Source organism: Physcomitrium patens, chromosome 25 (assembly GCF_059467195.1).
Source record: "Physcomitrium patens ecotype Gransden chromosome 25, ASM5946719v1, whole genome shotgun sequence".
Classification (NCBI taxonomy): domain Eukaryota; kingdom Viridiplantae; phylum Streptophyta; class Bryopsida; order Funariales; family Funariaceae; genus Physcomitrium; species Physcomitrium patens.
In genome coordinates, this window is record NC_143434.1 from 11,166,741 (window position 1) to 11,178,243 (window position 11,503).

The 11,503-nt window shown below is 36.6% G+C and overlaps 1 protein-coding gene and 1 long non-coding RNA gene across 10 annotated transcripts; both read left to right on the top strand.

Annotated features, from left to right (window-relative positions):
• The first annotated feature begins 2,731 nt into the window (after window positions 1-2,731).
• Window positions 2,732-6,772, top strand: LOC149986309 (zinc finger A20 and AN1 domain-containing stress-associated protein 6-like). Of its 8 annotated transcripts, none has more exons than XM_090247422.1 (3): window positions 2,732-3,647; window positions 4,929-5,006; window positions 5,580-6,772. In XM_090247422.1, exon 3 carries the CDS (start codon window positions 5,775-5,777, stop codon window positions 6,324-6,326), a length of 552 nt encoding a protein of 183 aa, XP_090103548.1. In that variant the 5' UTR covers window positions 2,732-3,647; window positions 4,929-5,006; window positions 5,580-5,774; the 3' UTR covers window positions 6,327-6,772. The 8 variants fall into 8 exon arrangements, with proteins under 8 accessions (XP_090103548.1, XP_090103549.1, XP_090103555.1 ...); XM_090247423.1 differs by having other exon boundaries at window positions 4,937-5,006; XM_090247429.1 differs by having other exon boundaries at window positions 4,937-5,006; window positions 5,580-5,841.
• Window positions 6,773-6,805: 33 nt separating this feature from the next.
• Window positions 6,806-9,517, top strand: LOC149986310 (uncharacterized). 2 transcript variants are annotated; one of them, XR_016500849.1, is made up of 4 exons: window positions 6,806-6,927; window positions 7,221-7,299; window positions 7,552-7,694; window positions 8,049-9,517. It is a non-coding gene; the product is annotated as an uncharacterized LOC149986310 (long non-coding RNA). The 2 variants fall into 2 exon arrangements; XR_016500850.1 differs by lacking the exon at window positions 8,049-9,517 and having other exon boundaries at window positions 7,552-7,703.
• The last annotated feature ends 1,986 nt before the right edge of the window (window positions 9,518-11,503 follow it).

The following is an 11,503-nucleotide window of genomic DNA, read 5'->3' on the forward strand; positions in this document are numbered from 1 at the left end:
CTGTGTATTGATGAAAACTAAGAGGATTACACGTGAACCTGACTGTTGTTTCTTATTCTTATTTTGTAATTGTTTCAACCAGGGTATTATGTAGATATGTATCAAATAATACTTTTATGTTACATTCCATTGTTGAAATGATTTAAAATGTATATTCAATTTCAAAATCCAATTTTTTATTATATAAACATTGTTCAAAGCTTTGCCGATTTGATTATAATTTATCATGATCTGAAAAGAATCATACAATTGATGGTTTTGCAATGAACCAAAAACTAATTTCCCAAATACATGCACCATTATTATCAAAGTGACTACCTTCACAAAATTTTAAGTGCAACTTTCATTGACATTGCTTACATTTCAAACGTAACTTCTATCCAAGATTGCTATCCAAATTTCTTGGTTAAACCAATACTTGAGTCATTTGATGGTGCTAAAATTGCATACAGCAGATTTTTAGTACCAACAAATTCATTTTGTAACCCTCGCATGGCTATTTCCATATAACAGAATGTTTCTAGCCTTGACAATTATTTTTTGATTAAAAATTCTTTAAAATTTGTTTGATAAGTGTTCAGGTTAAGATGAGCCTCACTTGTACTGAAAAAAATAAAATTCATATCTGTCCAAACCCAAAGTAAAAGTCAAATGAGCAAGTATAACTTGATAGCAAAATACTCAATTCATAATATTAGACTTATTAGACGAAAATATTGTAGAATTGTCTTCATGATTTTGATTTTTATGTCAACAATCAATACAAAAACAGTGAGTGCAATCAAATGAATGAAGTCAAATTTAAATACTGATAGTTACTGTCTCTTTCTCTCATCACACCCAATACAAAAAGATAATAAAAAATGAGATGATTGATTTGAAACGACAAACATATTCACTCAAAATTATGGAAGATTTTTCTCACTGAAACTCGATTCTTGGTATGTTGTCTAAACACAATACGTCATAATCACTTATCATTGAATTTCGTTTACAATTTGTTCTGTTAAAATGCCAGTCTCCTTATAACTTTAACAAAACCTCTATACACAACCAAAAAAAAAGAAAAAAAAAGAAAAAGAAAAAGAACAGGAACCTCAAAAAAACAAACTATTGTGGGTCCAAATACTTCGAAACACTAACTCATACTGCAAGAGATTTAAGTTCCTTACCGAATAATAAAGTAATATTCCCTACAAACAGACATTACTCATGGATTTATAAATGGCATCAACAAACACCAACAATCACCCAGAGTCGAACTTCAAAGCAACTGTCTCCAAACCAGAAAAACACCACGACAACACATACCAGTAAAACTTTAGTTATCCCACGACATTCGTCGCCACTCAACACAACGGACACGCAGCATCACACAAGAAGACCCCAGAGATGTCCCCAACGGTGAGATGCCAGGGCGCGGGGGCGTGGAGAAGGTACCCCGGTGGAGGATGGTGGGAGCGGGCGGGTGGGGTTTGCAGGGGAGGGCCAGCAGCCTTGAGAGAGAGGCTTCGCAACTAAGTAAAATTTGGTTTTGTATCATTCTATTCAATTTGGTTTTTTTCTATTTCCATTTGCTCAATTTTGTCTTTCGTATCCTATTCTGTTTAGTTTTATTTAATTTCGGTTTTGGTCAATTTTGTCCTACATTGTAATTTGGCTTTAAGTTACTATGGATTAGAAGGGTCTTAGATTCTCAAGATAGACCGGTCTTATTTCAATGTATCTTCTATCTTTGATATAAAATATTCCTAACTAATTAAACCAAATAAAGATAGATAAAAAATTAATCTATAAAAAATATGCAATTTGGAATGCATTAAAAAAATAAAATAAAAGACTATATTTTGAATCAAGTATGGATAATTTGAATATAATGTCATATTTTTTAGATTTTCAAATGTATCAATTGCTTTTAAACATTTAATGAATGATATTTTTTGAATTTTTTTGAATTCTTTTATTATCTCTTATTTAAATAATATTTTAATTTATTATAAGAATAATAAATAATATGAGCTTCATATTTGTCTTGTATTACAAAAAATTAGAGATGCAAGATTATATGCTAAGATAGAAAAGTAAATATTTTTCACAATTTAAGTTGACTTTTTAAGATATCTCATTTTGAATGATGGCTTTATTGTAGATTTTAAGAAAGTTAAGACTATCATAGATTGAAAGGTTTCAAGAATAATAAAAAATATCCAATGTTAAATGATCAAATAGGAATTATGTATATGTATATATATATATATATATATATATATATAAAGCTTAATGGAAATGATCAAATAAGATATATATATATATATATATATATATATATCGTAATAGAAATGATCAAATAGGATATATATATATATATTTCGTAATAGAAATGATCAAATAAGATATATATATATATATATATATATATATATCGTAATAGAAATGATCAAATAGGATATATATCTATATCTGGATGGTCTTAATGGAAATGATCAAATAAATATATATATATATATATATATATATATAGATATAAAGATTGTTAAAACAACCACTAGAAACTCATGTCCTTAGCCACCTTGATCTTTGGCACTACTATCAATCTTTTTCCTTGTCCATTCATGTTCCCTTCTATCTTTTTCTTCTATGTGAGTTGTTTTACATAATAGATGAATAGTTCACTATTTATCACATTTAGTTTAACCTGCTATGACTATATACATTGCAAAATATAGCTATATTGTAAGTATGAATTTTAAAAAGGCAACTCAAATTCTGTAAAATTTCAGAATCTCAACAATCCAGTCGTGTATCAGTTCCTATCTTTAAAAGACAAAAGCATTCAAATTAAACTTCCACCAACTCCACACAACACACCACCCTTCACTAAATAGACAAATCCTTGCAATTTGAAAATTTATAACAAAAACAACCAAATAACTATCAGAAGTAATAAAACGGAGTCAAATTTACAATGAACAGAACTGAATCTTTCGCAACTTCACTCTCCATATTTCCATTGTGTCTAGTCTCGACACTCTGAGAAAATCAGACCCAAGTACTCATCCATAAAAAACACTTCACAAAGCCACCTCCCCTCAGTAACATTAAGATAACCTGCCAGACCCAGAGACGACCCCGACGGTGAGATGCCAGTGGGCTCCGACAAGGTACCCCAGTGGGGGATGGTGGGAGCGGGCGGGTGGGGTTTGCAGGGGAGGGCCAGCAGCCTTGAGAGAGAGGCTTCGCAACTCTTGCGTGCATTTCTATGCTGGCTTCACGTGGACGCAGGGCTCGTCCAGCAATTGCAGCAGCACAGCAGACAGACCTCGCGACGCAGCATCCGTGTGGTGGTGTGCTGCGCTGATCGCATCACCACCACTCCACCATCTCCGCACCACGCATCCCCCCCCCCCCCCCCCCCCCCTTGGACCACCTCCTCCCTCCCACCACTGTCCACGCAGGCTCTGGAATTTAGACGCAGCGTTGCGAGTCGGGGCGGGGCATGGGCGACGAGTTTGGGTTGGTGGCGGAATTGCGTGTACCAATTGTGGTTCTGTGGGGTGCTTTGGCGTGATCCGCGGCGGTTGGCGTCGACGGAAGAGGTGCGAGCGTTAGGCGATGGTTGTCATGACGCGCTCGATCGGGTTGTGGTGGTGAGTGACCGTGGTCGTTTGGTTGCCTCTCTTTTGTTTTTTGTTTTGTTTTGTTTTGTTTTTTGTTTGTTTTTTTTTTTTTTTTTTTTTTTTTTTTTTTTTGGCTTTCTCTCACCCGCCACCCTCTACTTCCCGCGGTATCGATCTGTTCCAATGCCCCTTGGTCGGTTCCATGTACGAGACGATGCGCGGAAGGAGGCCGTGCGGTCGCGTGGTGGTGGAACATTTCCATGATGAGGGAAGGGTGGAACTTGCGGAGTCGTTGGGCGTGCGATTGGGCTGTTCGTGGGCGTTTCGGTTTGCTGCATTGGTGCGGTGGTGGAGGACGGCGATGGTTGGTGTGATGCGATGGCAGTCGCGTGTGCAATTGGCCGGTTTCGGGAAGGAGAGGAAGGGTGGTGAATCGGTGTCGGGGAGCGTGTGATGCGACGGCGATAGAACGGAGGCTGAGGGCAGTCGGCCCGCAGGACGAGCGTGCTGGATGGATTTTGTGTGCGAGCTTGGCGCGTGACTGGTCGATGGTAGCTGGTGTGTGAGGTGTAGGACACGGCGATCGGGGCGCACGCGGTGGGGAATTGGTGGAGATGCCATGGATGGTTGAGAGGAGAGGCACAACCGTCCGGGGAGAGGATAGGAGGGGGCATGAGAGATGCAGGGTTGGTGGAATGGATGATGAGAGAATGCCAGAGGTGGGCATGGTGCCGGTTTGCGGGTTGAAGTTAGGGTTGGGTGCGGAGCGGATTGGTGTGGGATGTAGAGCTTGCGTGCCGATGTGGGTGGAGAATCCGAGCTACCGATGATCGTCCAGCAGGGGAGATGGAGTTTGAGTGGCTCGTCACCTTTAGGCTGATCAGCGGAGACGTTTCGAGGTTTGCGGGAGCGTAGGCGCACGAGCTACGTGTGGCGTGTGAAACGAGCTGCGGTAGCACTTGGTTGTGATGGTCCAGGACATTTTGTGTGCGTCGCGGTGGGGATCGCTAGGCTGTCGTGCGCATGTTTTACACCTGGACTGCAATTGCGATCGCAGGCGGGACTTGTGGTGGACGGGGACAGTGGTTGATTTAGGGTTGGACGTATGTGATGATGTGCGCTGGTGATTTGACGCGGCGGACTCGCAGCGCAGTGAGTGGTGTGGATGGGTTGGAGGGGATCGGGTGCGTGATGTCTGGTCGTGGTTTGGAACGCGTGACGAGTGGTCCGTTGTGTGTGTGTGTGTGTGTGCGTGCGGTCGCGCGCGAGTGTTGGAGCGGGTTCTAACCTGGGTGGTTGGTTGGAGTGAAGGAATGCAGAAACGTGTGAGAAGGAAGTGATGCGGAGGGCTTCGTAGCGATCGCAATGCGTTGGAGGTGTGAACGCAAGGTGGGTCAGGGTTGAAACGCGTGCACGAACGGAGGGAAGTGAATTGGGTGCAAGAGTTGATGAGATGCATGAGAATGTTGGTGCAACGGGCGATTGGAGTGGTGTTGTGGCGTTGAGGGGTGGTGGCTGTAGCTGGGCGGCATGCGTAGGGTGTGTTTAATGCATGACAGTACGCGGAGGATGTTACGAAGGTGTTGATTTGGCGTGGACGATGTTGGGCGTGGTAGAATGTGGGTGGTGCGTGGGTGCCGTGGTGGTGAGCGACTGCGATCGCTGTTGTGATGATAGTAGTGGAGGTTTTGTGGGGGACGAGTTGAGCGGAGAGTCGGGGATGATGTGAATGGAGGGGTGGGGCAGTGACAGTCGGAGGGGTGGAGTACGCGAGGACATGGTGGATAGAACGAATGGGTCGGGGGGAGTCGTGTGCAGATGTGTGGGTTGGGTATGTGCGTGGTGTGATTGGCGTGTTTCGGCACACAGGGTTGGGTGTGATGTGAACGCTTGCGGTGAGTGGGGAGCTGGGCGACATGATGATGGAGAGCACAGTCTGATTGAGTGCGTTGTTGATCGCAGGGAAGGCCATGACTCGGAGGGCGGAATGCAGGATGGGGCGTATGGCAGTCGGCATGTGAGCAGGACGATGTGGTGGAGCGGACGTGGAGGCGGCGAGGACTGATGGTTAGGACTGCGGCATAGCAGTGCGCACGATCGGATTGGAGGTAGTTGTGGCGGAGTGGCGTGGGAGGGTTGGTGGGGTTCATATCGACCATGGCTCAGGACAATTGGAAGCAGGAAAAAGAGGAGACGAACTGCCAAGCCCCGGACGCACCAATAATGTGCACGAACAACTGTGGGTTTTTCGGGAGCGCCGTGACGCTGGGAATGTGTTCGAAGTGCTACAGGGACTTCGTGCTGACACAAGCGAAGAGCTCTTCCGGCAAGGGCGGTGAGAAAGGCGACACGTCGTGCGCAGCTCAGAAGGTAGCGGTGGGACAAAGAGGGGTGGAGAGGACGCAGGGCGAGAGCGTGTACTTGGGAGGTCACGTAGGTGGTGGGCAAACGGAAGGAGGAGGGACGTCGTCGGGAGGTGGGGCATCCGCGTCAGGTGGGGACGCGTGCAGGCCACAGGCACACCGGTGCTTTTCGTGCAAGAAGCGGGTAGGGCTGACGGGTTTCAAGTGCCGATGCGGGAACACGTTCTGCTCGTTGCATCGATACTCGGACAAACACAGCTGCACGTTCGATTACAAGACGGCGGGACGAGACGCGATAGCGAAGGCGAACCCCGTGGTGAAAGCCGACAAGGTGGACAAGATCTGATGGGTGGAGGGCGAGAAAGGAGGACGATGGTAGTGAATTTGCTAGGGCGAGCCGTGGAGCGGGTAGGGCGAGGGAGTATACCTGTGGGTGTCATGGAGATGGAGCAGGTGCAGGGGGTAGGAGAGTAGCTATAGGTGGCACGAACGTCCGATCCGGCTCAGAGCACGAGCAAGAGTGGTAGGGTGTGATGCTTACGTAGGATAAGGTAGAAGTTTTGGTGGGCTTGTACAACATGAGCACCGGGTGTGCTGTGGCTGTGTTCCTTCGGGTGACGCGAGATATGTAGCACGGGTGGTCGGGTCTGGGAAGGATGACTTGCAAGGTGTTGACGTGCAGGGGGAGGAGGAAGTAGAAGAATGTATCCTGGTATGTGGCGGCATGATGTGGACGTCCGTGTGTTGTATATATATATATGCAGTGAAAAGGTGCTGCAGATTTCAGCGTTCTGTGTTTGTTTGTGTACGCGTTGGATGTGCTTTTCGTTACATTGATTAAAAATTTGGTCCGATGGAGGTGCTGCAACGGATGGGTGTAAGCAGTGGGGACTACCGCGTCGTCAGTCGAGCTGCATTGGTGTTGTGCGAGTGGATGAGCAGATTTGGTATGGATGGCTGGTGTGGTGGTGCTGGACGGTTTGATTTTAAGGTCAAGTTGTAGTCCTCTTGTGTTGTTGGTCTGGTGTTGTATTGGCCTTTTGTATTAATACCAGGTTTTTTGTAGTTTTGTGTTTTTTGTGTTTGTGTTAGTGTGTGTGTGTGTGTGTTTTTTTTTTTTTTTTTTTTTTTTTTCTTTGGAATCGCATGCAGTTAAGTATAGCCGCGTAGGATGATTGTATTATGCTTCAGGGGATTAATTTCAAGATGCGGTGACAGTTTTCGTGTGGAATTGTTGAAGGTCCGGATGTACTTTGCTTGTTGGGGCGCAGTGAAGAGTTGTCTATATTTTGTAGTTGCAAGAAGACAATTTATTTATTGTGAGAGTATTCTTTGTTACTAATGTTAAAATTTTTGCTAAATTATTGATTGTTGTTTCTTACTATTATTATTTGAAGAGAATTTAATTGTTTGGTAGTGTATCTTTTTGGTATTATATGCATTTTATTTATTTAAGCAATTTTTATTGCAAATTTGATGTTATTGTTGTTTATATTAATACTTGTTTTATGTATTTGAATAATTAATTGATTAAATTATCATGCGTTTGATGCCTAAGTGAATCTTTTCAGATTCTTTATCATATTGGAAATTTTGAATGTACTATTTAAATGACTATTTAAGTTTGAAAAAGACATCAATCCAAAAATGGATTCCATCATTATTTGAGTTTATCAAAAACTCGCTCAAAAATTATTAATGATATATTTTTAATGTAAGTATCTTAAGACTTTTGTCAATCTCTCTTAATTTAATTATAATAAAATTAAATCTTTAAAATGTATAAAACACAAAAAATTGCCTAAAATGTGTATTCTATATCAAACCTAATGTTTTTTAATTCTATATTTTAATATATGATGGAACTTGTAGATGCTTAACATCAAGATGGAACATTCTTAAATTATCCATCATGATTAAATATTGATAGAATAATGCATGTATGTAATCTTAAATTATATTAAATGTTCTTAAATTTATATATAAATATATGATGGATTAATGTAGCTACATTAATATAAATAAAATGATTAATTTTTATACTAAAATCATCTTTTTATATGATTAGGTAGTTATCAATAAAACATTTAAAGAAGATGAATTTACACAAATTCTTTTAGATTAAAAAATAATATAATTTATTATATAAATATTTAGAGATATAAAATTATGAAGTACAAAATAACAAGGATCTAGCAATAATAACATAAGGCTAATCCTAAAGATCAACCATACAAATCGAACAAGCTCATTTGACTTACTTATTCACCTATTCATCTACTCACTCATCCTTGTCCAAAATTTGAAGTAGTATACAAACATGCAATTGTAGAAGAAGATCCAAAGCAACTATAGAAGCACTATATAAGTGTACAATTACAAAAATAGATCTAAAACAATCATGCAAATATAGGCAGTTAAGCAATGAGCAGTATATATTGCATTGACTATTATAAACTTTTTAAATTCTTTTCTAATTTGAATTTGTTTCTACAAGGTTTGTCCAACAACAATCAAAAAAACATCTGTATTTTTAATTAAGGTTTAGAAGTTATAGATCTGCATATTCAAGGTAGAAATTCTAGGATACAAATAGAAAAAAAATTGTGCATCGATTAAAAAGAAATTCTAGCTCAGCAAAGTTCTTTTGCAATCTATCATGAACAACATTCTAAAACAATGGGAGAATCTTAAGAGCATGCAACAAATGCAACTTTTAGCAAAAATATAATACATTATATGCTTTTCTAAGTTAGATTAGACATATCCTCAACAACAAGCAATTAAAGTTTTAGTAATAAGAAGCTACTTAAAATATATATACATAAAAAAAATATAATTTGTTTATATATACAAAAATATAATATGTCTTTTTTTTCTAAATGGTATCTTATTGCACAATTTCATAAGAGTAGATTGAAGGAGTAAAGAAAGACAAATCTTGATTTATAATAGTATTAATAGTAAATGTAGGTGGAAGTAAAAAGTTAGAATTTCTTATTATTGGTGATGTAATGAAGTCATTTTGTTTTGAAAATAAATTATCTAAAGATTTGGAATTTTAACATTAAAGTAATAAAAATCTTTAAATGATTGGACGTTTATTTTGTAAATGGCTAAAAGATTTAACAAAAATATATATAAAGGTTGTGGGCTAGAAGATTTTGCTTGTCTTTGATAATGCACTATCCTATAGAACAAGTGATTTGGATATTGAGCATATTGAAGTAGCATTTTTTTTTTTTTAATACAATATCAAAATTGCAATCAATGGATGTTGTTATAATTTTTGCTTTTGAGTGGTATTTATCACTTATATTATGATGCATTATTAGCAAGTATTGCAAGTGAGGAACTTAAAAGACAAATATGAAGAATTGGAATTCAAACTTATGGAAGAAGTGTCCAAAAAAGAAAAGCTTTCTACCATCTAAGCTATAATTAAGCTCCTTCATATTGCAAAGTCTATACATTTTTCATTATATATGTTGCTAAAAAGTCTTTGATACAAGCTATATGTCTTTGAATCTCGATAGACAATGCCCAATGCTTTTTAACAATAAAGTTTTATATCTCAATAAATTATTAATAAGTGGTCTTGAGAAGAATTGACAAGCCTCTAAATAAGGCAAGTTGTAAAAATATTGTGACTTTTTTTCAACTTATATCTTTGTTTGAAATAGGTTGCATTATACAATGTAGTGTTGTGACAAGTTCTTCGCATAAAAGCAAATAAGCTACATTACTTATATTATTAAGTAATTGAAAATATCAATATAAATACAATTTGGCTATAGATATCTATGACTTGTAGGAATGAATATCCATTACAAGGTGCACATTTTTACATACTAAAATTCAAATCTTACAAGAATAAAGATAATTATTTTGATTTTGATAAATTAGATTTTTTTCCTTTTATTGAATATTATATTTGATAAATAATAAAAATTGATTAGGATCACCTTCTCATAATTTATAATCAACCTTTCAATAGTCAATATTTTTTATGGATATAAAAAATACTTATAATTACTTAAATAAGAAGATTTAAGTAGAAGTAAATAAAAGTAGGTCAATTATATAATATCTTAAGAAAACACTCCTTAGAAGGAGATTAGACTTTATATGTATCTATTAACATGTTATGTGAAAATAATTTGGAAATGCATTAGATATCTAGCTGTGGAAGATAAATTGAATTTGTAATAAAAAAATAATAAAAAAAAAAAACTTAATAATTCTAATGAAATTCTATAAAAAGACTTAATTGAACCTTATCAATTGCAATTGAACCTTAATGAAATCTTAAAGAATTTCAAAGAAATTTTTAAAAAATTATTACATAATCCATAAAAAATATTTTAAAACTTATAAAGAAAATTGAAAGAATTCATGAAGCAATCGAAAAGAAATCTTAAAAAAATTGAAGAAAATTATAAAGAAATCTTAAAGATTTAAAAAAAATCCAAAGAAGTCATAAAAAATCTTAAAGAATTTTTAAGTAAATCCTAAAAATAATCAAATAAAATTCTAAATAAATCTTAAATAAATCTTTAAAAAATTCTAATAATTTTTTTTAAAAAATCCACGCAAATTCTAATAAAATCCTAAATGAATCTTATTAAATCCTAATGAAATTCTAACCAAAACTTGACCAATTGTAATCAACTTTTGACCAGTATTAAAACCTCATTAATTACAAATCAAACCATTGATCTTACTTAATTTTTTAAAAAAATTAAATTCGATAATCAATAATTTGCACAATAATTTTTAAAAATTATAAATTATAAACCAAAAGAGAAAAAAATCCTTAATTGTTTGAATGTCAATTTTTATCTTTTTCAAATTTTGATGTTGATCTTCCAACAAAAATAAATCTTTATTAAAATCTACAAATCAAATTAAAAGAGAGTAATCTCTAACTTCTAATATCAAATGAATGTTTTTACATAGAGAGAAAGTCTATTTCTTTCAAGGAATGAATTAATGTTAGAAAAAAAAAATTAGTTCAAATACCTATAGCCTACAAGCTTTAAAGTACAAAAAAAAAGTTAAGTAATCAACTTATTTGTAAAACAATTTGTTTTTAGTGAATTAGCACTATTATCAAATTATTAAGGATATGAATTACAAAAAATAAAAATGTCAATACATTCTTATGCCAATAGAAAAGAATTATAATTCACTCAAAGATAGTGTAATATTCAAACTATAATAGCTATTGCCAAAGATAAGAAGACTAGGTATTCTTGAAATAAAAATAAAAAAGACGTTAACAAGAGTGAAAAAGGTCTCACTTTTGTCTCTGTATAAATTATTTAACTGAAAGCTACATAATAATATTCTATAGGATCTTCTATATATGTTCAACTTATAGGATACATATCTAATTTGTAAGACTAGTTTCCTCCCCATGTGCCACAATGCCAACTTGTATCATAAGTAGCCAATATGTGCAATACATGGTCAACTTATTGGACAAGTTTTTAACTTATTAATCACCTATAAACATGTATA